This window comes from Triticum urartu, chromosome 1 (assembly GCF_003073215.2).
Source record: "Triticum urartu cultivar G1812 chromosome 1, Tu2.1, whole genome shotgun sequence".
In the NCBI taxonomy this organism is placed as follows: Eukaryota; Viridiplantae; Streptophyta; class Magnoliopsida; order Poales; family Poaceae; genus Triticum; species Triticum urartu.
In genome coordinates this window covers 29268415-29293464 of record NC_053022.1, presented here as the reverse complement: position 1 = coordinate 29293464, position 25050 = coordinate 29268415, and the positions used below count along the sequence as shown (strand labels likewise).

The following is a 25050-nucleotide window of genomic DNA, read 5'->3' as shown; positions in this document are numbered from 1 at the left end:
TGACCATCGATGTAGAAAAAATGTACCACATATACAAATTGGTGAAAGTTATTTTCATAGTCGATAGTACCTTTTAAGAAACATATTTCGTATGATTAAATTGGCGGCAAAAGAGGCAAAGATCAACTGACCTAGTTTGTGCGACAAAAGTTTAAAATTTCACATGGCATAGAACATCGCCTCACGATTGCTCACAAATTGTCCAGTCTGTTCTACTCCCTCTGTAAAGAAATATAAGAGCATTTAGATATGTTGTGATCTAAATGCTCATATATTTCTTTACAGAGAGAGTACTAACTAAGAAAGCAAAGTCTATGTAGGTGCTCACTGCTCAAAAAGGTCTTAAGGCATACGCTAGGTTATGTCTTAATGTGACAGTAAAGCCTAAAACTAAGAGGCTACAACACTGAGAATGTCCCTCCATTCAAATTCAAATGTATGACAGGTTCGAAAACCTGAGCATTCCACAGGTCGATCAAAAGTCTTCGCTATGATCCTAATGGAAGACGACAATTTATGATCACCTCTACGTCTAAAAAATAGAGAATCAAACTTTGCTTGAGTTAATGAGGCGGTTTAACATACATCTAGTGATACCAAGATTTAAACATGCCATTGTGAGATCAAAACCATGCGCGCAAGATATGCTTCTCTTTGAAGCACTCTATATGGCTACCGCCTATTCATGCATGTATATAGTCACAAAAAACCACAAAATTATCTCATGAACGTGCCAAGTACGGTCCTATGGCACGACCAACTCTACACCACACCGTCAGCCATGAAAAAATCAGTGTGCAGATGCTGTGTGCCGATCATGCCCTAAGGTAATGCGCTGTACGCACAAAAAATCCAGCCTTTCCTCCCTCTTGTGGGTGGAAAGAGTTCTTCTATCTATGGAGTAAATCAAGTTTACAGTTTACATCACAACATAATGTTACTGTAGCTAACAGCAAACGACCTCAGAGAACAAATTCAGCAGTCCCGATCACTCTTGCTCATCAACAAACTAATGGGCCTTCAGCTAAGCCTTTCAGAGCTCCCCAGGTTGATGATTCGGAGCGAAGGCATGACTCTACAATCTGTTCTCTCTCAGTCAATTTGTTAGGGTGCCTGTCATTCGCCACGGACATGAAAAATTCCATCCGGTACAGCAAAGTGACAAGTAGATCAAACCTTCGGTGTTCCTATTTGCTATTTCTTCCAGTCAACTGTTAGCAGCATTTGGAACAGAACCCTGCGGCGATGAGCTCACGACCATGGCCTTCTGCGTTTTGTTTCTTGAGAAGGTTTTCGCATACAGGGCTCCGAATACAATGGCCTGGTATAGCACGGAGTTCGTTTTTAATTGGAACAGAGACAAGAAACGTTGTGAGACGAGTGATGAGACAGAGATAGATAACTTACAGCTCCAACCCACTGCATCCAGCTAAGGGGATGCACGAACCAGACGCAAGACAGTAGTATGCTCACCAACTGCGGAAACACGTGTTGAATTGCGGTAAGGAAACGATCGAATGATTTAAATGCAAATATTTGATACAGGTGAGAACTATATCCACCTGTCTGGTTGTCATGATGGTAGCGAATGTGAGAGCCCCGAATGTCCGGATAGTGTAGGATATGAAGAACTGGCTAGCCGTTGCAACCTGGGGAGAACAAATTGTTTAAATCCCATGGCCAAAAGATATATTGGAACTACCATTCAAACAGTTATGGTGCAGCTTCAATTTGTGGTCATGGGAGGGTGTAATTTGAGATAGCTAAAACTGCAACTTGTCCAAGAATTCACATTGTGTTAGACAGGAAAAAAAAAGGGCAGCCCGGTGCATGTAGCTCCCGCTTGCACAGGGTCCGGGGAAGGGTCCGATCACTTTGGGTCTATTGTGTTAGACAGGAAGTCACACAATATTTATGTCGGTTTATTTACATTTCCTAAAATTCGATTTTCTCTCCCTCCACCGATATCCATCAGACTTGTGTTGATGTGCTTCGGGAAGAAAAAGGAACAAGCACATTGCATTTTGATTAAAGGGTCAAAAGGTAAGTCTTACAGTGGATAGGATTAGGACGTCATAGAAGCAATCTGGATGACGAACCATAAAGTCCACAGCTGGAAGAAGATGATTCTGGAGAATAAGCCCTGTGAAAGGAAAAAATAACAAAGAAATAAATTATTCATTGCAACTGTTAATAGTGTATTGTACAGTGTAGGTGTAACAGACTAGGTGCGACAGATTAACATGCAAAACTTCAACAGAACCTCCAGTAATAGAAACTTTGATAGCAACAGCTTTGGTCCCAATATAAACTATAAGTTTAACTTCCAAGGAAATGCAAAACATGATCAAACGATAAGACAAGTAACCATTGAGTAAGCAATTACCACTCAAGCTAATAACACAAGAGCACATTGTCGTGTAGAATATTTGGTTGTGAATTTCCATCTCATACCCTTTGAAGAGTTTGTCTTGAAAGGTGCTTGTGAAACCATCAAATCTAGAAATCCAAGAGGAGGATCATGTTAGATAACAACCAGGGTGCGAAAACCAGTCCAAAGAAAGAAAACAATAAACCTTGTAAGCAAATAGTGTGCCACTGCACCGACACTCACACCCTACAGTAGTGACTAGTGGGAAATTGTAAATGTAAGTTGATCTTGTGAACTTTCATGTTTTAGAAATTTACTAGATTACATCCAATCTACAGCTGTAACAACCTCCAAAATTATAATGCCACCATCTCCTCAGCAGTTTAGATACTCAATGAGTCATATACTCATAGCAATACATGCATTTCGTATGCATAATTCTAGCTAACGATACTTAATACAATAAAAAATAACATGGTAGAAACTAAAAGCAGACTTGCATGTCAAATAGAGCTGTGAAATCGACAAAATTCACAAAACTGAGCTAGCATTACATTATATCATGAATTAAAATATTATTGCTTATTTCCCAAGCAGAAAATTAAGTAGAAGAAGAGAAGTTGTACCCAAGATAACCAAGCATGAGTGAAACACCCCAAACAGTACTTTCTCTGCCTTTATTAAGTGGACTAACATCCATTGATGCCTGCATCCATGAGACCAGAAAGAAAAATATATAACTTCAGCCACCCCATATGATTCAGGCACCATTCCAAAATACAAAGGTGATCACAGGTGCATTGGCTAATTACCAAATGAAGTAAATTGGTTTCTTAGGGTATGTTCGGATTGTGGCCAAAAGTTACCCTGCCAACATTTTGGTCATGACCAAAAACTTGGTCTTTGTATGGAATCATGGCCAATTTTTTGGCATGCCAATGCTTCTTTACCCACCCTAGTTCAGTTTTCTTGCCAAAGTTGGCCAAATCATTGGCTAGCAAAACCTTGACCAGAATTTTGGCTAGCCAAATATTTGGCAAGACAAGCTTAGGCTAAAACCAAACACGCCGTTATTATCAGCTTCCAAAACCCCGTAATCGAATATGTTGCCTAACATAGTGTCGTGAACTGTATGGGCCACTGGATCTGGCTGTATGAGCTACAACAACAAGGGGCTTGAAACCCATGCCGCTGAAGTAGGTGAAAGCGCACAATTCTACTTACACTAGTGAAGAGAAAGCGACAGACGCATCAGTCAAGACATAGGTGAACCAGAAGAGCCTATTGAAGTGGGGTTGCATCATATACAATGAGAGCCATCTCAACACCCTTCAACACCTCTAACATGACCAGCTTTAGCACCACACCACCATCACCAAGGTAGTTCTTGGACCTGGCTGGGCATGTGACGATGTTGTTTGAGGAGGTGCTCACCTTTGGAGGGCCGACTTCCACGCTCGACTAATCCGCAAAACCAGACTCACACCTGGTAATTCCCCACTGCCTCCACCGAGCTGGCTGCCTTACGGTGTTCGTCGATGTGGCATCGTTGTCCATGGCCACCAGCGATTACCTCATCAAACCATGTCATGGTCAACATCAGTGTCTTCTGCCTCACCAAATCGACACCCACCTACTCGACGTGGGGCCCCGACCACGACATCCGTCCAGAAGACCTCGCTGATGTTTCCTTGACTCCATAGAGTGCACATGCATCCTTCACCATGCCCCCAGAGGACTCGCCAGCCCGCCCTTGAGCCATTACCTATGCTCAACCTCGGCACAATGGTGCCCACCAAATGTTCGACCAAATGCTCTGACCTCAAGGCCAACGTTATGATGCTTGCTTCCTTGCATGGTGCTAAGAGTGCTACCTCAACAACTGTGTTCCTTGACGACACCCAGTCCAGCTCAATATTGCCTGAAATGTCAGATTTTGTGTGCCCAAATGCTCAGCAGGACACAGCACAAAAGCTGTTCAAGGAGAAGCCTCGTGATGCTGATGCCGAAGTTCAGACTGGGCTGCAACTGCAAGTTGGGAAAACTGTAATCGCCCCTGCTACTAGTCCTGTCTGGTACGCACACAACCTTTGTTAAGCGGTCTGCTCGACAACGGTGCCATCAGTGTCGTCAACGTCATCAAGCTGGATACAACTGTGCCCATTAGGCTATTCCCAGTAAGGTTTCTCACCACCGTCACCGCCAAGTCTAATGACTGTGGAGAAGCAACATGTCCTGCGGCTCAAGGATGATCATTCACTTCAAACTTGGTCATTTACTCACTCTTGGAGATGATAGAAGTTGTGATGAGTACAAGGTGGAATGCATGTCAGTTGTTAATTACACAGCTGTGAGCTACCACTGGTTTCCATTCAGAGAGGCAATGGGATCCTAGAGGTTTGTATCCCTCTGCTTGGATTCGCCAACAGAACTTGTAAACAGCAAGGGTGGTCAAACAAGAGTGCATTAAGGAGCCATGGTCGCCACTTCAGGGTATGCAAGGGATGCAATCTTTGAGGAAACAACATGAAGGTGTTTGCTGCTAACGCTATCAATTTTGACCTGCATAAAACTAGCTCTGGTGCTGGAATTAATTCACAAGCTCTTGCAGAGATGATGTGTTTTCTCATGAACTGCTTGCAAGTGGGAAGCCAGGGAAGTGTTAGCCTTACGTACAAACATGACATGGACATGCTATGGATTTCTTTATTACAAAGTCTAGGAAGTATTTTCCATTGTTGCAGCCAAAGCCCCCATGGCCTCATATACTAGACAACTCTAGTGTTGAGATCACAGTAACTGAAGGATTATCAACTCATGTTGTTCGGTTTTATTGCAAGGAAATAAGGTCATTGTTTGGGGGCTCATCAATCAGTCTTTTTATGAGAATGAATCAGTACTGATACTACACTTGGGCTGGACTTGCTCTTCAGTATTCAATAGCTTAAAAAATGCAGCAACAATTACAGTGCACCAAATATGAGACATGGTGCAACCAGCAAGCATTGTAGCTAGCAATGGACATTACTTGGATGGTTCAATGGGAGTGGCCTTGTGTTGATTAGTCTCATGCCGACAGTAATGAGAAGAATACAAGCTTCACCTTTCTGTGGGCTCCTTACCAGGACTGCAACTCTGCAAGTGCCTTGGGATCCAGTTGTCCACAGTCCAGGTTCATCCACTTGAGGACAAGCCGGGTGTTAAGGAGGGGAGAATGCATAGACAGATAGACCGTTTGGGCCACTATACCTGGCTGTATGGGCTGCAGTGACAAGGGGGCTAGAAGCCCATGGTGCTGACGCAGATGAAGGTAGGCAACTCTACTTAAGCTGGTGGGGGGCAAGAGATAAGGGCATCAATCAAGAGATAGTGAACCAGAAGAACCCTAGCAAGGGCCTGAGTCCTTCCTCCCTGGACTTCTTCTTCATTGTATCCCCTTCTCTTTCTAGAACCTTTTACCGCTTGTACCCCCTTGTTGCCTGAAACTTCATTCAGTATTGGCTGTATTGAAGTGGGGTCGTAAAAGATAGTTTATAGGGGTATATTTCAAGCCAATCTCCATCCTGCTTTGAATTCAATCCTATAGTATATAGTATATCATTACTACCTAATTGGTAATGTGGTGTGCAGATGGCAGATGCAGTATTGGTTGTTAATGAAATTTCTATATTCTCCAGTCTCAATAACATTTTCTAGACGTGGACAACTAGAGAATCATGCAACATGCAACCATGTCGTGCTAAAAAATACAGAGAAATGAGTTGAGATATTTGAATTACCGGGTATAGAATGAACAATGAGCAGCCCATGGTCACAATGACTGCAAAGAAGTAATCTTTTCCACCGTACTTCTTTTTCATAATTATCGTTCCCCAAATCTACAAATCAATCAAATTGAAGAATGGTCATAACAAGGCTTAATATCCAGGAAATGAAATCAAAATACATAAATTGTGGAACAAAAAAAGAAAGCACGTCCAGATATATAAACTCAAGGCGATTGATATACAATCCTGATTTTCTGTCCATACAAATACAATCCTGATTTTCTATGCTTTAACATCTACCTGAGAGATGAATGAAAGTGGCTAAATAGTAGTATCCGATGAACTGAGAGTCTCAGAATCATCTTGCACAGTAATTTTCACACGCAACTTTAACTTATAAACTAATTCTCCATCTTTGATAGCCACTTTATTCACATAGGTTCAGTTAAACAATAGCACCAAATTAGCCTATGCACAAGTTCCTTACATTGACCACTGTTTATTAACTTGGAAGAAAAGGGAGACATCTATACTCTTCTAGCAGACACTGACAGTGAAGATGTATGAAAATCAGGCTAGCTCACAGGTCACAGTACAAAAGACATTACCATAACAGGAATCATCTTTGCACATTTGGCAAGTGTCTGGACAGGGAAACTCACATACTTGAGGGCCTGAAATAATCATGTCATGTATTATGTACAGAAGCAATAGGAACCAACAACAGCAGATATACAAAACTAATACATAACCTCGTACTGGCAAGTTGTGGTTAGAATGTTTGAGAAGGAGACAACGCAGTATTTCTGGATTGGAGCCACTGGGTCCGTGGACTTCTTACTCGACTGCATAAATATACACAATTTAGGAGACCAGCAGGTTCCGAAAATTTAAGTATTAGAACAAACGATATAGGCAGATCCATACCAGTAGCACGAGTGCAGACACCATGGATGTGGTGATACGGTTACAGAAAACAAGAAATAGTGAGTATCTGAAGAACTCCTTCTCTGCTCCATAGGGAACTCTCATAAGTTTTTCCTGCATAACATTGACCAGAACCCTCCATTTAGTGTTTTATGCCCATTCAACACTATGTAAAGCAGAACTGAGTTTGTTTCAAGCAAGCTAAAGAACAGGTAACGGACAGTCACAAATAGATGCGGTACTTGCACATCAAAGGGTTCAGACGTGTGAATACACCATTCACCAAAGTAACAAGAGGTGATTTAGTTCATGAACAACCACACTATACAGTTTGGCAGCACTGAACTGTTCATATGCAGCATCCGGTCTGAACAGCGAACGGAGCCATAAATACATGTGTCCAAACTAAATTACTAAAAAGAACTATCATGGAACAACCTGATCGTGGAGAATATGTTTTATCTGTATTCTCTGTGTTTTAACAACTACATGATCATGGAGAATATTCTTTTGTCTGGATCTGAGAAATGAATCAAAAGGTGCTCAAAGGAGTGCAAGGAAGAATGCTCCACACTCTCCTTTTACTGCCTGAACTGAACTTTTTAGGTCATACACAACAACATCCCTATCACAACAGAGCATTGATATTTTTCATCGAATACAAGCTACGCATGCTTCCCAAAATGAACTGACAGTACTAGCCATTCACCAACACAAGTACCACCCAATCGCTCGGTACAATTTGTGCAGTTCCATTCTCAATCTGAAGCCTTTGAATGGAACGCGCCGTACACGCTACTGGCCAGCTAACTCCGGAGGCAAGCGCAATCTCACCATTTCGAACCGTGAATTTCGCCGGAGGGAGGAGCAGACAAACACGAACAGATCGCTAGTAATCCCCCGCTATCACCGCACCCGGCGGCACACTCCTCGGTGCGAAAAACCTGGACACGAGTGATTCGAACGGAGTAGAGGGGGGGAGGGGGCGGACCTGGAGGACGCCGTAGACGAGGAGGGTGCTCATGATGCCGACGACGGCGAGCGCGCACCTGCCCATCAAGCGGCGGCGTTCGTCCTTGTCCCTCCCCGCCGCCACCGGCAGCGCCGGCTCGTCCGCCATGGCCAACGAGTAGATCGGGGAGGGGCCGTAGCTTGCTCGGGCGATCGATTGACGGCGACGGCGGAAGAAGTGGGGGGGCACTGGGCTCGGCGGTGGGGCCGGCGCGGGGGCGAGGTGAGGGGGCGGAGGTGGCTCGCCTACCCTTTTCCGGCGTGCGGCGTGTGGGGCAACAGCCTCCCACTGGCCCCCGTGCAGCGTGCAGTGGTTTTTACTTTTTGTTTTCGGCGAATTTTGCTGGCCGTTGGATCTTCTGCTTTGCCCATCGTGCGCCCATGATTGAACCATATCGATCCATTCTTATTTTTGGGTCTTCTAAACAACACAATTGGCTACCACCGGGCATATTGGCTGATATTTATGGTAGATACTAGCACTGTTATGGCATGGAAGACTTCATCACAAGCTCCAACGTACTTGAGGACAGAAGGATGATATACACACGATAATTTTCGAACAATTCTCCGACGACGCAGAACATCAAGCCGTCCATTCGTACTACAAACCTGGACATCACCGTCCAATCATGCATAGTTCGTTCGGCAACTGTCGACAAGCACACCAACACCTTCCTTTTGTCCTCCTACTAGCAAATACGCACGTGCGTGCAACGCACGTCTCAAGCAAAGCAACCTATACAATGCATGTGGGTATTGAATATCCAAATTCATATGAAAATTAATTAATTAATTTTCATGTAACAGAAGCTCTCTTGGGTGAAATGAAGCTCACTATATACTATTCCCTCGGTTCACAAATACTATAATTTGGATATTTCAACATGAACTATATATGGACTCAAATGAGTAAACAAACACACTAAAACGTGTCTATCTACATCCGTTCATATAAAATTAGAACATCTTATATTTGTGAATGGCGGGAGTACTAAGTGTGCACTTGTGTCATCTTGATCATAGCAGCCTATGGAAATCATGTGAGTATTGAATTCTAAATTTAGATTCCAGAAATTTGATGTGGGGTGGGGGGGTTAGAAATATATGTAGTGCCTGATCATCCCCACATCTCTCATGGTCAAGCTTAATACAAACGCCATTACTTAACTTTTGATGATGTCATGTGAAGTTCAAGAGGACAAGGAAATCGTAATCCAAGAAATCACAGTCGTACGGTCAAGAATGCAGGATGTCTAATTTCTTGTGTGAACTTGCAAGGACTTATAATAGTTATAGTCACTGTCCACGTGAACATGACAGAGATGCAACTATGAATAAAATGTTTTAAAAAAAGTAGTTGTAATCTGTTCCCTCTTGGGTTCGGCCTCCATGTTATCTTCAGAAGTTTAATTGCTGGACTCGACTACAACGCTGCCCGTGGGAGTGATGGTGAGACGATAGAAGAGTCCACCAGTGGTCAAGATCATTTTGCCCCATCCTGAGTCTCTCATCACCTGTGGTGCGACTTTCGTGAACAAAAATGAAGGGAATTTAACATTTTTGTATGACCTATATGGGATGCAAAGTTAGTCTGCCTCTGCAAAGATTAAACACGAATTAAACTTGTCATCTCAACATCTCAGCTGTGGAGAAAGGTCTAGTCACTACAAGGATACCCCCTCTAAAGCAACACAAATTTTACAACATTTTGGCTACACGTTGTAAAATTCACAATAGATACGGATATAAGCGTTGAAGCCTATACGTTCCAAAATTGCAGTTGATGACCCTACAGATGGAAAAAAACAGAGGAAAGGAGAGAGAGACGCGTCAGAAACAGAGCCCTCGATTCCCCTCATCTCTCCCAAACCGCCGCCACCCATTGCCTCATCTCCCTCCTCCGACCCACCTCGCCGCTGGCCCTCCCCTCGCCTCCTCCCACCTCGCGGCTCCGGAGGCTGCCGGATCCACCGCATCCCCCATGCGTCCATCCCTCTCGCGTCCCATCTCTCACTCTTCACGCAGCTCCTCGCTGCGCCACCTGCAGCGGCTGATTTAGGCGACGTCCGCCGAATCCCATGACCGTGAAGCACAGCCCGAGGTCCCCTGGCACCGCGGAGCTTTCCCATCCGGCTAGATCTGGCGCTCGCAGCCACCAGAGCCCACCCGCGACCCTCCCCCCACGGCTAGGGTTTCAGGTGTCGGCTCCGGCGCGGTGGCCATGTCGTCCTCCTCTTGTCCGGCAAGTGCATCCCCTCCCTTGCTTCGTCCTCTCTCTCTCTCTCTCCCACTTTCTGTGATCTCTGGTCTTCTCTTCTCCTGTAGACGTGCAGGGAGGAATCGCTAGTGGACAGCCTTGCTGCTGCTCGGGACAAAGCAGCCGTGGATCTTCCTCCTCGTCCTGCTATGGCTTCAGGTGAGTTGGTCCACTCCTCTCTGCTCTAGTTCGTGGCACGTCAGGAACCGTTGTTGTTCTGGTGGTGTTAGGATTTGCCACTGTTTGGGCTTAAGTGCCTGATGTGATTTTGCTATTAGAAACAAATATTAGAAGACTCCAACTTTTCAATCTTCTCTTCTTCCAATCAGGCTAATTAAAGCATTAACGCCATGATGGTTGTTGCAGCGAAATAGGAAGTCCAACGACGACAGTTTAAAGCACATGGGGAGCAACGAGGCTACCACGCAGCTGTACGGCGGCCTGATAGGGAGGTGATTAATAGCTTAATTTACAGCTGATTTTCCTTCTCAGTACATGCTAGTCGAAGTAATTAATTAGTTGATATTTGCACATACAGGATTTGAGAACTTTATGTCATTTCCTATGTATACCCACCAGAACTCTAGTTAACTTCCTGTTATATTTTATATATCTTCCGAGTTTCAGCATTAATATAAGCTATGATGATGAGACATTACATAATGTTCCATAATGTGATGTTTAGCACATCAGCTTCCCAACTTTCTTGAAATAATGTGTAACGTTGTGGATAACTTTTACTTGGTTTATTTGGTAGTCAGACTACAATCCTACTGGCGATGCGCAAGTTATGCTAATGGCAACGAGTACTTGATATGTACAGTTTCATGTTTACATCAGACTGATTGATGAGGTTTCAATATAAATCCTACAATCATTATTATGGGAGCAATATTCTAAACATTTGTTTCTAACAACATGTATATCATTCCTCTGCAGTTTCATTATTTGGATTTCAGAGCAGCCACTTACTGAAAGCATAATAAGGTAATTAAGCTACTTTCCAGAATATACGGGATTGTATAAATCCTGACTAACGGTGTGTGGTTCTGAAGCAGTCCTTAATTTTGTTCTAAATTTGGCGTTTTCCCACCCTTTTCATGTTCTGAAACAATAAAAGATGTGTGCACAATGCTTTTTGAATTACGTTAGCTGTATGTCTTTTGCAAATTGTTCACACTCCAATTAAAGAATTGTTGTGATTATTCATGGTCACTGCATATATACCTTGCTGTGTGAAAAGTCTGTAGCTTCAGAAAAAATGTAAGCATGTCTCTCCATTGTTTCGTAACGATTTCATATTTAGGTCTTTCTGGCTGTCTATATATACTGCATAGGCAGTGATTTTGTCCGGACTAATTTATTTTTACCCAAACACGAATTACCATGTTAACCAGCATGATGTGTTGAATAACTTAATTAGGCCCTTTACCACAATTGGTGTGTAACTAATATTTAAATTATGTTTACAAGCACAAACTGAAAGTCTATTTGTACTATGATATATTGTACTCATGCTTGGACCAGGATCTCACAAGGAGGTGGGAGAAGGGACGCCAACAATTGGTGCAGGTTCGTGCTGCTCCAACAGATTTCGCACCACATGCCATACAAAATGTGTATCTTTGTCCCATTTCATATGTTCGACATTGGAATCAATCAAAGCAAATGTTAACACTAACTTTCTGCCATACACTAAGACACTCATATTAGGCTCATATAGTTTAAGTATGTAACCTGAACCCCTCAAAGAAAAGGTAAGAAAACTATTACTAACGGGTCAATGATCACCCTTGAGGTAAGTTATGAATGCATTTCCATCTGCTATGTATGCTAGTAATTTTTTATGTATAACAAAGATTGCATGGCCTTTAAAATTTGTACGTGACTAATAACCTGCCTCTGTCACTAGTTGCATGATGTCAAATCATTGTGTGTTAATAGTTCATTTTGTTATTTTCTTTGTAGATTCAGAAGATATATGGATGATTATATGAGTGCGTGGCAAGTATAATGCAATGATGATGATGCTGCGGTTCATGATGATGATGATGATGATGATGATGGATGCCTTTAGTTTTGGTTAAGTTGTAGGGAAGGGATGTTGTTCCTGTTGGATGATGTTCCTCGGTTAAGTTTTAGTTAAGTTGTAGGGATATCAACAAAAAATATTTAGATTATGGATCACATTGGGATGATGTTCCTCATGTAATATCCACTATTGTAAACCAACATTTTAATCCAATATATGATTTCCTCTCTTGGGTATATTCTCTTACTTTTTTTGCTCACTGTGTGGAGCATATGCAATACATAATTATCGCCATTATATATGTAATATCCACATTACATATGTACCAACACCTTAAGCGTTGCACATTCTCTATTGCCAAGTAGTGAAGTTTGGATTCATGAATGTTAATCACCAACATATAGAATTGTTGTAGAAGTTAGTTTTATGTGTTGTACTCTTGCAACGGTCCTTTTACCAACGGTAGTATAAGCGTTGCGTTGTGCGCTAGCAACACTGGATAAGACTACGCATCCCAAATTGTTGTAAAGACACCTGCAACGCATATATGGGCTTTTAGATACGGAAAATGCGTTGCTAGAGGGGGGTTCCTGTTGTAGTGTTCTAGAATAGAAAACTATACGGTAAGGTAAATAGCTAGCAAACAGTACAGTAAGGTAAATCATACCTAAACACCATGTGCATCTGCAAAGATTAAACACGAATTAAACTTGTCATCTCAACATCTCAGCTGTGGAGAAAGGTCTAGTGTTCTAGAATAGAAAACTATACAGTAAGGTAAATATCTAGAAAACTATACAGTAAGGTAAATCATACCTAAACACCATGTGCAGACATGGCGAGAGATGCCACTACATGTCACGGTTGTAGACCAGCAAACAGCTAGCCATTCCTATTGTACAGAATTGCAAGTCTTAGGATGTGGTAAAATTCTAGGTAAGCAGGTTAGCACTGTCGTACATGTCATTTGGATCAATACGGCTGTTATACATCTCTGACCTCCTCGGTCCATTAGTAAAAGAGCAAACCATGTAAGGCTTGATTCATATAAGTGTGCACATGCAATGCACGTCTCAACTACTACATACTTTTATGATTTTAGATTCAAGACACTATTTAGGAAACACAAAATTCATCAAAGCACTGGAGTAAGTTTTTAGTTCTCCAATATCAACCTGACAAAATGCACTCAAGACTTATCGTAACAAAGAAATAGCAATTGTATAGGAGCACATCTAACAATAAAACTTAATGTATTTCTTGATTCAACTTTATGCAAAAGTTAAGGAACCAATAAAAGAAGAGTGTATACAAGGTTGCATATCAATCTGATTAATTCAAGATGCACATCAAGGAGACATCATGCAAAAGAAAAATTATATCATGTACACCGGGGTTCAGCATCATGAAGAAACATACGACTACTTATTTGACATGGTTCGTAAATCTATATATGAAATGTTAGTTTGAAGTTAACAGCAATGCAAATAGATCTACATGGAGAGAGGTAATTCTCCTGGACGGCTGCATCATAGGCTCATAGTAAATCACAACATTGTTACTTGACTGAAGTGATACATCATTGAAGAGGTTTCAGTTTCTTACTTTGCGGAGTGAAGAAGACAATCATCAAGTCTTGATTTAACAGAAAAATTAAGTCGATAACATCAGGATTCCACTATTGTTTGAAAAAGGTCACAAACTTTGCACTTGTTGCATCTCTTCTTCAACTCTGTAGTCTTGACCTTTAGCTGCAGCCTCTTGTTGTTGGCATTCCTCCCTTTGCTTCTTCCGTTGGGTCTTGTTATATGTATCCACAATGCCTTTATATCCTCCTTCTCTCCCTGCAAGAAAATATATCACCGTGATTTAATCAGAATCATGTGCCATTTGCCAAAAAAATGATTTGCAGTTAACTTATAGCCAACAAATCCTCACTTAGTCCAACCAACCACTGCAATCGTACCATAAGCTTAAGAAAAATGAAAATAAAGAATATTAGGAAACCCATCTCCCAGGGTGATCGTTGTTGGTATCGAGGATAATTGTGTCAATTGCATCGCAGGGAATTAACTTGAGTGAAGTCATAGAGGTCGAGCATAATCCATATCAGCCTTCTACAAGATGTGGTGTACGGATCTTTCAGCACAAGATCAAACCGACCGAGGCAAGTCTACTCAAGGGAAAGGAAACTTGCTGAGCATGAAGCATCAACCCGTGGAAGCAGATGTAACTGCTGAGTTTTTTCCATAGCCATCATATCAATGATGCAAAATTGACTACCTGATCCCGTAGGTTGAAACGTTCAACAAGATTTCATTGGTTGTAAGTACCATGTTCTGACAGTTTACAAAATTCAGCAATATTTCACAGATTGAAATGGTAGGCTATTCGTCTACGAAATTAGCAGAGGAGGATATAGTAGAGGAGTTGCCGGCGCGGCACAGAAGTCGGAGTGGTGAGAGCCGGCTGGCAGCGTGCCATGGGTGGGGAACAAACTCCAGCAAGATATATACAGTGCACCTAATCTCAAACCATAGAAAATAGATCAAGCAACTACGGGCTAGAAGTTAAATATACAAAATCTGATATGTAATCAGTAGTATTTCATCTACTCACTGCAGTATCGGGGTGCAAAAGGTTCTTGAGGAGCTGCACTTCTTCCTTGAGTTATCTTATTATATGTGCCTAATTGTAGAAACAGAAGCCACAAATCACCTTATATGAAGAAAAATCTCAGCAACTAAATTTGTAAGTGGTACACACTTGGGCTTTCTCCCAGGTCGTGTTGGTGCTTCCAATCAAAGCTGGAACAAAAAAATCAAACAAAGGAGAGAGAGTTAGTTTAACGAATGACTTCAAGTCTGCAGAAAGTGCAAACCAGATCACCAAATCACAAAAGCCAGCACCTGCTTTACTGCGAGGAGCTCGCTAGTGTCCAGATTCATCCCGAGGTAGACATGCCCGAACCCACCAGAGCCAATCATCTCACCCCTCCGACCACCATGCGACGAGACGGCGAAGGGCGTGGCGGCTCCCGCGGCGAACGGAGCGGGAGCAACGGCTGGGCGGCGAAGGGCGCGGCGGCTCCCGCAGAGAACATAGAGGGAGGGACGACGGGGCAGCGAACGGCGCAGCGCTCCCACGGCGAACGGAGCGGAGGAACTGTGGGGCGGCGAACGGCGCGGCGGCTCCCGCGGCAAACGGCTGCGCGAGGAACGGCGGGGCGACGAACGGTGCGGCGGCTCCCGCGGTGAACAGCGGCGGGAGGAACGGCGGGGCGGCGAACGATGCGGAAGGATCGGCGTGCGGAGGCCCCCGCCCGTGCTGTGGCGTCCGTTGCGAGGAGGAGGAGGGGGCGAGAAGACGAGATCGTGCGGTCGTGGGGCAGCGTTTTTTTTAACGGGGGGCAGATTAACGATAGATGGATTGCAGTGGCTTGATGCGTGGTTTGCAGCGTTAAACACACAAGGAATATGGGCCATTAGATATTGATGATTAACGGATATGATTGTTTGGATCTGCCTCTTTCTTTTTTTTATAGTGATAGTAGATTCATTCTCAGATATGTGGTATACTTGGTATGCATCCACATATTACACATGTACAGTACATTCTAGGTGGCTGATAAAAGTCTAGCCTTCCACTCATCCTACGATCCGTGACACGGAAAACTCAGGAGCATATTGCAGAAATCTCTATTCTTAAAGGAGGAGTCCGTATGTCGTTTCGTTCATTCGTTAGCACCTCACCCCGATCGATCTCACCGATTTTTTTTTATCCCAATCGATTCCTTTCCACCCCACGTTCTGGTTTTAGTGATTTTTTACTTGCCTAAAATCTATCAATTCCTTCCTCTCCCCACTGATTTTTTTTCTACCAACAAAGAAAATCAGCATGCAATCCCTCGTATTCTGGTAAGGCAAGTTTTCCAGAAAAATCAGGACATGATATAATTTGATTACATGATGCACTAGGTAAAAGGAGCTTTGCCTCCAACAAGACTTCATGGCGCCTCACCAATACCTAGCAACCCTAATCCAAACGCATGCTACTACCCAGTCATGATTTCCATCTTATTATTTTATTGCGGCTTTCTTGTGGTACTTACATTGATGGTGGACGCGCGACAAGACCTGGTTGCTGGTGGCTAGACGGACGCCTAGTCTACGGCGGCGGCACGGCAAAACCTCGTCGCCCGTGGCTGGACGGACTCTTCATCTAGAGCGACCCTGCGACAGATGATTGTCGTCGGCAGCCGCGCGGCCACTCGGCAATGATGCATCGATCGAGCTGCTCGATATGTAGCGTTACCCTTCAGATCACCCTTCCGATCACCATGAGTGTGAGATGAATACTATGACGTGATATGCCCATGTTGTAGGTCTTCCGATCACTAGCTAAGTCGTGCATGGTCCAGTGGTAGGTTCCAGACTCGAATATGCTAGGCGTTCATTTTAGTAGTCAGATGTTATGCCAAACTCTGATGATAGCATTAGTTCTACAACACGGGCAATTGGAGTTGGCACTTACCAATGAGCTCACGTGTGTTCGCCAGAGTAGCTAGATGCATCTTGACCCCCCCCCCCCCCCCCCCCCCCCCCCCCCCCCCCCCGTGATGAGGTCTTTGAGGAGTCCACCCCGCCAGCCACCAGCGACAAGGTTCCGCCGTGTGACCGCCATCGACGAGAGCAGCACGAGAACGCCATCTTGACTGCTGTCGACAGGGCCTCGCCGATGAGGTTTTTGGGTGCGACGAGGTTTCTCAGTACGAGCAGCACGAGAAAGCCATCTTCACCATTGGTGATAAGGTTTTTGGGTGTGGCCGCCGTCGACAATGAGTCCTCCAGGCCGCCCGCCGGCGATGAGATCTCCCGTCGACGAGGACGACACGAGAAAGCGTAAGTTATGTATGACTATCTAATTTGCAGCGATAATAACAGGAAAGAATAGGATAGGAATCGAGTTTGCTCAATTAGCTGAGATTGTTCGTGTGCTTTTTACATTAGGACTGCCATGTGTCATCAATCGGGCTGTTCAAGAGCTGCACTATTACTCAACAATACACAATGCTCCTTTAATTCTGCTATATGGTGGTTACTCGTAAGTATGTTCTTTTGGTACATGTTTCAAAAGTCCAGAGAAAACATACCTTTTTAATTTCATTGGCATGTAATAGCAACTCTATTTTAGTGTTTGACTAGGTTATGGTGATTCTCAACCACATTAACAATGGCGACGTACAGAGATTTCACTATCAATGTTAAATTTATGGAAAACCTATATTGAATTTACTTCAACGCCAATTGTTTATACAAATATCTGGCGCGCGGAGGCGGAGGGCGCTATCCTCTTTTGTTTGTGGGCTCCCAATTTTCGTTATTTTTTTTGCCATAAGTGTAAAGTTAACAATGCTAACTTAACACTAGCTTAATGCCCGTGCATTGCAACGGTAAAAATAAAATCATAGTGAACATCTTCGAATAGGAAGCCCAAATACAAAAGAGGATACCTCGCTTGGCCGGCATGCAAACGCCATCTCTGAATAAGCAATTGGCGTTGAACCAAATTCAGTATAGGTCTTCCATAAGTCCAATATTGGTAGTGATATCTCTCATACTGCAACCTAAATGCCCCTTGATCTGGTCTCTGATGTCCTTCCCAAGTTTATTTTTTTTCATATGCCTGATGACAACTTCCATTTTGTCCCTAAATTACCCAGTTCTCAAGCCTAAATTATAATGGGTCACCAACATGGACTGTATATTGTACTCATACATTTTACCAGGGAAAAAATGGATACACGTCTCAAGACAATTCCTTGATGCTGAGTTGGAACATTTGATATATAAGATAAAAGAACAGATGCCAACATTCCCCTTCGCATGTTACAAAATGTTAAGTTAGTATTGTTAACTTTACACTTATGGCTAAAAACCTAGGAAATAGGAAGCCCGCAAAGAAAAGATAATACCTCGCTTGGCTGGCATGCAAACAACATCTCTGTATAAATAATTGGCGTTGAAGTAAATTCAGTATAGGTCTTTCATAAATCCAACATTGGTAGTCTAATTTCTGCGCTCATAGTGCAACCTAAATGCCCCTTGATCTAATCTCTTATGTCCTTCCCAAATTTATTTTTTCATATGCATATAGATAATTATTTAGGCAGGCCATTAATTAATTAGACATGTAATTAATTGTATGTGTAATTAATTATACATGTAATTAATTACACATACAATTAATTATAAATACAATTAATTAATTAGGCAAACAGTTACTCGCCGCAAATGAATTTGAAAGCGCTCAAGGGCGAGTACGACCAGGCTCTCACTCATGGTGGTGACGGACAGTAGGCTCTCTTTTTTTTTAACACAGCACAGACGCAAGCGTTCATACATACGCACATACATTCATTCCTATAAAGGCACACACGTACACCCTACCCCTATGAGTACCTTCGAGAGACTGAGCCGGCATATCATCTTGAGATTTACAAAGTCATCGTAGGCACCTCGTCGTTGACGGGAATGTCTCCTCCCACTGAAAGCGCATCGCCGAAAATCCTGAAATAAATCCAGGAAATAATGCAAGCACAGTAAGCTCTTGCTACATGACCGACTAGCACTTGCCAATATGGACAACAGTTACCATGCGCTCCGGACATGGACGATCAAGCGTTTATCAAAATGGATGACAACCATACTCTGTAGGACGTCCACACAGTCGAGGGCTCCGACCATGCTTTTGCGGATGATTGTGACAAACGAGGACAGTCACTCAGATGCCACCATATTTTAAATATTGTTTCATCCCGTAGCGACGCACGGGTATTTAGCTAGTTGTAATTGTAAAGTGTGTCAAAGACATCACCTCACGGTGCAAATTGTCGGGATGGGTTACTCCCATCTATGATGTGAGTTTCTTTTAATCAGGCTACGCCCCCCCCCCCCCCCCCCCCCCCCACCAATTCCATTACTTTCATAACGGAAATACAAAGTTTTCCATTAAGCAGAGAGACAAGAGGCGGGAAAGACTTTATATCAATAGGATGGCACTTGTGTTGACATGAGCATCTTGTTCCTTGAATGCAAGACACCTGACAAATAAAATAAACATAAAAGCAACAACATTGATAATATTGGTTGTGACCTCCATTCACATACATGTTTGGAAGTAAACCCTTTTTACATTGTTTGCCTTCCTTCTGAGTCACCATGATGGTAATTATTGGCCACGGTAGACTCATGGGTGTTGACAAACCTTATATGCAAGCTTCTTGAGACATTCCCAAGCCACCATACTTTACGCTACAATGGCTCTTATCTTTATCGGCTTTGGCCCTCTTCTCAAGTCACGAGTGTCTATTGTTGTCCATGCCGATTTGGCCACCCTCGATGTTGCCTCTTGGTTGTCGTTCTACGACCAAGTGAGAACCATTGTTGCATCCCCTCCTCTCATTAAAGTTTCACATCATATGAGCTTTGAATGTATGCAACCTCTCCGATGCGATTGATGTCGTTGTCTTTATATCGGTGACTCTTTTGCTCACTCACAACGCAATCAGTTCCTCTAGTTGTGCTACCAATCTTGTAGCTTGTGCCTCTATCTCCATCATCGACACATCCCGTTCTCTACCCCCTACATCATCTGCTCCACTGATGCGCCCATCGTGTGCCTCTTTTTCGGTTGTGCATGCGCCCATGCGATGTGGGACATCATCCTCCCCAACATTGGGTGCATGTGGTCTCTTGCATGGACGGCTTGTGGTATGCCAATGTCCCCCCCCCCCCCCCCCCCCCCCCTACCCCAGAGAGGAAGCCTAAGCCGATGGTGATTGCGACCATCCTATATGGAATCTGGAAGAGCCGGATGCTAAGGTCTTCCACCTTGAGGTGATTCCTATGTGATATGCCAGCCACAATATTACGATAGGAGCAGCGCCACCGCTCTTGAAGAACATTTTTGTATGTGGTACATAAAAAGGACAACTATGTGAATACACAATCGTAAACCTGTCTTTTCTTGTAGAAAAAAGGCACCACTACCCTAGGCCCATTTCCATCAAAATGAAATAAATTCACAAGTGGCATCACACATTATAGAGGGGACACTAGTGTAGAACCGGGCAATAGCACCGGTTCATAAGGCCCTTTAGTGCCGGTTTGGTAATCGGCACTAAAGTGTGGGCACTAAAGGTCCCCCCCCCCCTTAGTACCGGTTCAGCACGAACCGGTGCTAAAAGGGCAACCACGTGGCACAAGCCAGCTCCGGGGGCAGGGAGGCCTTTAGTACCGGTTGGTGACACCAACCGGTATTAAAAGGTTGGGGGGGTTTGGGTTTATGATTTCTTTTTCATTTAATTTTGTATTTTCCATTTAATTATTTTTCGTTTGCTGGTATTTTACGATACTACATATTGTACACGTTATGCATATATATAAATAGAATTTCTAGTAGAACCGATCATATATATATATATATATATATCATCGAATGTCTCACAATCACCATTAATTAATTCACACATATATACACACATGTATATATATATATACACATACAATTAGCTAGCTATATACAATTTCTCCTAATTGGTGCCTTCGGAGCCAGTGGCATTAGCCTAATTGGTGCCTTCGGAGCACGATAACAATTGGAAGTGGTTCATGGGAGCGGTAGCGGGTAATAGTATTCTCCTTTGGGATCTATGACCTGGTCAAGCAAAAATCCCACTATTTTCTCTTGAATTACATGTATGCACTCCGTTGATAGGAGCTGCTTCCGCACCTCTTTGAACTGTTAAGAAGGAGATCAATATGCATGTGTATTAGTTGTGTGACTAGATATCGATAATGGTGTAAAAATTGTGAATAGTGTTCTGACAAACGTACCCACTCCTGTCTTTGAGATCTGCTCCTTTCGGACGCCATCATGCGAATGTTCTCGCAAACGTAGTATGCACACAGATTATTCCCCGGCGCCTGCTTCAGGGCCTTTACGAGAATGGAATTTGATCAGATAATAATTAATCAAGCATGATAATTAAAGAGATGGCAGCTAGCTAGCTAGTACTACTTAATTACTTACCTTGGGTCGATACTATTTCAGCTTTCGGTTCCATTGGCCTGGAGTGACGCTGATGAACTTTGCCCAAGCCTTGCCCGCCGACAAAGAAAATGAATAAAGGGGTTATTAAATAGTTTATATCAGGAAATGACGAACTAAATAGGCCGAGATATAGTTAATAATGATTGAAATTACCTGTTGACTATCCCAGACAAGATGGTGTAGTCACTTGCTTTCTTAAGTAGTGAGTCTAGTATTTCAACCGTTCCTTCATCAACTTTAATGATTAACAAGATCTAGTGAAATCTGCATGCACACACGTTTGCATGTCTTAATTAAGCGGGCATATGTAAGCAAAAACATGTAGCTAGCTAGTAGGCAAAAACAGAATTTGTAGTACAAGACAGTGTGACTCACTCGAAGTTGTAAGGAAGTAGTATATCTTCATTGTATTTGAGACGCTTGAAGAACTCTAGCATGCTTTCCTCTACACTTTTTTCATACTATGGATCTAATTTCCATGTGTATTCGTTAATGGTATTTGGGTCAATGAACCCAATGCCATAGCGTCCACCTTTTTTCATTTCATAAATCTTCATCCTGCATAATACCACAGAAAAAAGAATATAGTGAGGATAATTACAGGTAATGATTGATCAAAATGATCACTACAGCTAGCTTGAGACTTAAATTACAGAAAAAAATCACTTACAGACAATAGCAACTGACAATAGATTTGTCGAGTGCGTCTTGATTGTATAACTGAAATAGTTCTGAATACTCAACGGACACAACTTTCTCATGGTAGTAATGATCCTTCTTGACATTCACCATGAGGGACTCTCGATTGGAAATCTTGGTAATGTCCATGTACCATTGATGCAATTCATACATTCTCGTTGGGAGGTTCTTGACCTCGTCTGGCTCGACCAAAGGTTGGCCCCAGACATATTTCCGTTTTATTTCCTCCTCTGCAATCAGAGGCATGGGCTCGATATTGAGGAGCTGTCCAACAGTGATCTTGAGCATTTCAGCCTGCTCAATATGCTCCTCGGTTATTACCATATCGCCCAGCTCGGAAACATAAACGGTTTGCCCACAATAATATTGGGCGCGCGTACTCTCATGTGTTGTTGGCACAACAAGCGGGGGGATTGATTGCGCCGCCTGTTCTCCTAGCTGGGGAACGGTTTTACCGCATGTTTTGCCAGCTGATTTGCTCGAGCTCGAGCTCGCCTCTTTCTGTAGACGTGCTCGATTTAACTTCCTAAGGTGGCACTCATAGTCTGTGTCAACAGGCTTGGGAGCTGGTGGTCTAGCCATACGAATGAAGTGGTCAATCTTTTCCTCAGGCACTTTCTCCCTTGGCGGCGGTGGCGGTTTTGGTGCAAAATGGGCTTCCACCTCGGCCTTCGATATGGATGTGTTTTCCTCCTCGGACTTGTCGTAAGGCCTCTGCGGAAGAGGCGCGAGGCTGCTTGGACCATATTGAAATCTCTTGCCTCCGCCTGTACCTCCAATACTACCTCGACTTGTATCGCTACGCACCATAGCTGAGGCGGATCTCTTCCGTGATTGCTGAGGCGGCGAAGACGGCTGACGTGGCTGAGTTGGAGGAGGAGGAGTGGCCTGAAGCTGTGCTGGACTTGAAGGAGGAGTGGCCTGACGCTTTGCCGGACTTGGAGGAGGAGGAGTGGCCTGAAGCTGTGCCGGACTTGGAGGAGGAGTGGCCTGACGCATTGGTGGACTTGGAGGAGCGGGAGTCTGCTGACTCGGTGGCGGACTTCGACGAGGAGTCGGATGATGCGGTGTCGGTGGCCTTCGAAAGATGATGTAATCCTTTCTCCATAGGATGATACGATGGTTGGCCTCTCCCAGTGTGTGCTCCTCGTCACCTTCAGGAATGTCAAGCTCTAGCCTCTAATATTGGTCCACCACCTCATCAACCAAGACACGAGCATAGCCCGCTAGAATCGGGTTGCAATGGAAGGTTGCCTCGGGGGGATTTGTAAAAGCAAGGGCGTCCGCCACCTTCATGGATATGTTCTTCATTTTGAAGTGTAGCTCGCAGTTAGTGTTTTGCATGATGTCATCCACTGGGTAGTTATCTAGCAATGCATCGCCTGGTGCGGAACCCACGCTGCTTCTCCGCATGGATGGGACGGTGCTATCCAATGCTGGATCATCCGCTAGCTGCTGCAGCTGCTGAGACCCCCTTTGCTGGCTAAGTGAGTCAATCTGCTCCTGCTGCCGCTGGAATTTGACTGCCAAGTCCGCGTGCGCTGATTCTAGGCCTTGAAGGTGTTCATAGTCCAGCTTCCTCTGCTCCTCCTCCATCTTCCTCTTCTTCTCCTCCGCAATCTTCTTTCTCGCACGGGTTCTGTAGTCGGTGTTCCAGTCCGAAAACCCCTCATACCACGGAATAGCGCCCTTGCCTCATGTTCTTCCTGGGTGTTCAGGATTTCCCAGGGCACGCGTAACCTCGTCGTTCTCTCTGTTGGGCTCGAACACCCCCGATCGAGCCTCTTCTATTGCAACAAGTAGCTTATCTTCGGCTCCGTCTAGACATGCCTTCTTCGAAACTTTGCCTGTCTTCGGGTCCAACTCCCCCCATGCGCATAGAACCAAGTCCTGCACCTGAAGGGCCAGCTCAATGTTTCTGGAGTGACACCTGCATCCTCCATCTCTTTCTCAGACTTATCCCACTTAGGCATTCCCACCGCATAGCCACCTGGCCCCAGCTTATGGAACTTATCCTTTTTTGCGGCATTGGCCTTGTTTATTCTCAACCGTTCCTTAGATAATTCCGAGTCCTTGAATTTCACGAAATCGTCCCAATGAGCACTTTGCTTCTCTAGTGTTCCCTCGAATACTGGAGTCTTCCTTCCTCCCTTGACGTACTTGTCCCATACACGATTCTTGTGGTTGTTGAATGCAACCGCCATCTTCCTAAGAGCAGCGTCCTTGACTTTCTCTACATCTGCATCTGTGAAATGATCTGGTAGGGTGAAATGTTCCATGAGCGTTTCCCAAAGCAGAAGTTTTTGTCTGTCGTCGACAAAAGTAACTCCTGGACGTGGCTTTGCTGGCTCTCTCCATTCTTGAAGGGAGATCGGGAGTTGGTCCTTCACAAGAACTACGCACTGACGAATGAACTTGTCCGCAATCTTCTTAGGCGCTAATGGTTCGCCATTAGGTTTGATGGCCTCGATATTGTACTTTACGCCCTCCTTCAACTTTTGTTCGGGCCTCGTTTCCTGTTGCCTGAAGATTTGCTCGATCCGGATGACTGAAATAAGAAAGATCTATTCGTTAATATATCTTCAAGTCATTTAAAACATGTGATGATCACCAGATGCCTGCTTATATAAATATATATACCTCGCCGGTCTTTGTTGTTTCAAGATCAACATTTTCTTCGTCATGTTCATAGTTCATGACTTCATCAATTCGGTCGTCGCGATCAAATATCATATCACCCTCCCCGGTGTTGTTTAGATATTCGGAGCTGTCATAATCTTCTTCATTCTGATCATCATCTGGCCCGCGAGGATTGCGTATGATATTGAACAGGGCCTCTTCTCCCTCTCTGCCGGTATTGTCCGCCATAGGT

At 43.8% G+C, this 25050-nt stretch overlaps 1 protein-coding gene and 1 long non-coding RNA gene across 4 annotated transcripts; both read right to left on the bottom strand.

Annotated features, from left to right (window-relative positions):
* Positions 1-841: 841 nt before the first annotated feature.
* LOC125544494 (UDP-galactose/UDP-glucose transporter 5-like) lies at positions 842-8341 on the bottom strand. Its single transcript, XM_048708211.1, has 11 exons — positions 8057-8341; positions 7066-7179; positions 6891-6983; positions 6747-6812; positions 6151-6249; positions 2998-3077; positions 2387-2499; positions 2055-2143; positions 1563-1649; positions 1408-1476; positions 842-1321 (listed from the first exon to the last, which is right to left on the bottom strand). The coding sequence occupies exons 1-11, from the start codon at positions 8183-8185 to the stop codon at positions 1208-1210; spliced, it is 1053 nt and encodes a 350-aa protein (XP_048564168.1). The 5' UTR covers positions 8186-8341; the 3' UTR covers positions 842-1207.
* Positions 8342-12507: 4166 nt separating this feature from the next.
* On the bottom strand, positions 12508-15740 carry LOC125544503. Of its 3 annotated transcripts, none has more exons than XR_007299526.1 (5): positions 15278-15740; positions 14988-15175; positions 13974-14212; positions 13185-13260; positions 12508-13052 (listed from the first exon to the last, which is right to left on the bottom strand). It is a non-coding gene; the product is annotated as an uncharacterized LOC125544503 (long non-coding RNA). The 3 variants fall into 3 exon arrangements; XR_007299525.1 differs by having other exon boundaries at positions 12508-13260; positions 14988-15056; positions 15135-15175; XR_007299524.1 differs by having other exon boundaries at positions 12508-13260.
* Positions 15741-25050: the final 9310 nt, after the last annotated feature.

Excerpts from the sequence above, each read along its gene's own strand:
- LOC125544494 (XM_048708211.1), bottom strand. The coding sequence starts at position 8,185 with ATGGCGGACGAGCCGGCGCTGCCGGTGGCGGCGGGGAGGGACAAGGAC. Across the intron at positions 6,984-7,065 it reads TGTCTGCACTCGTGCTACTG|TCGAGTAAGAAGTCCACGGA; the intron begins GTATGGATCTGC and ends ATATTTATGCAG. Across the intron at positions 6,813-6,890 it reads CCACAACTTGCCAGTACGAG|GCCCTCAAGTATGTGAGTTT; the intron begins GTTATGTATTAG and ends TGATTATTTCAG.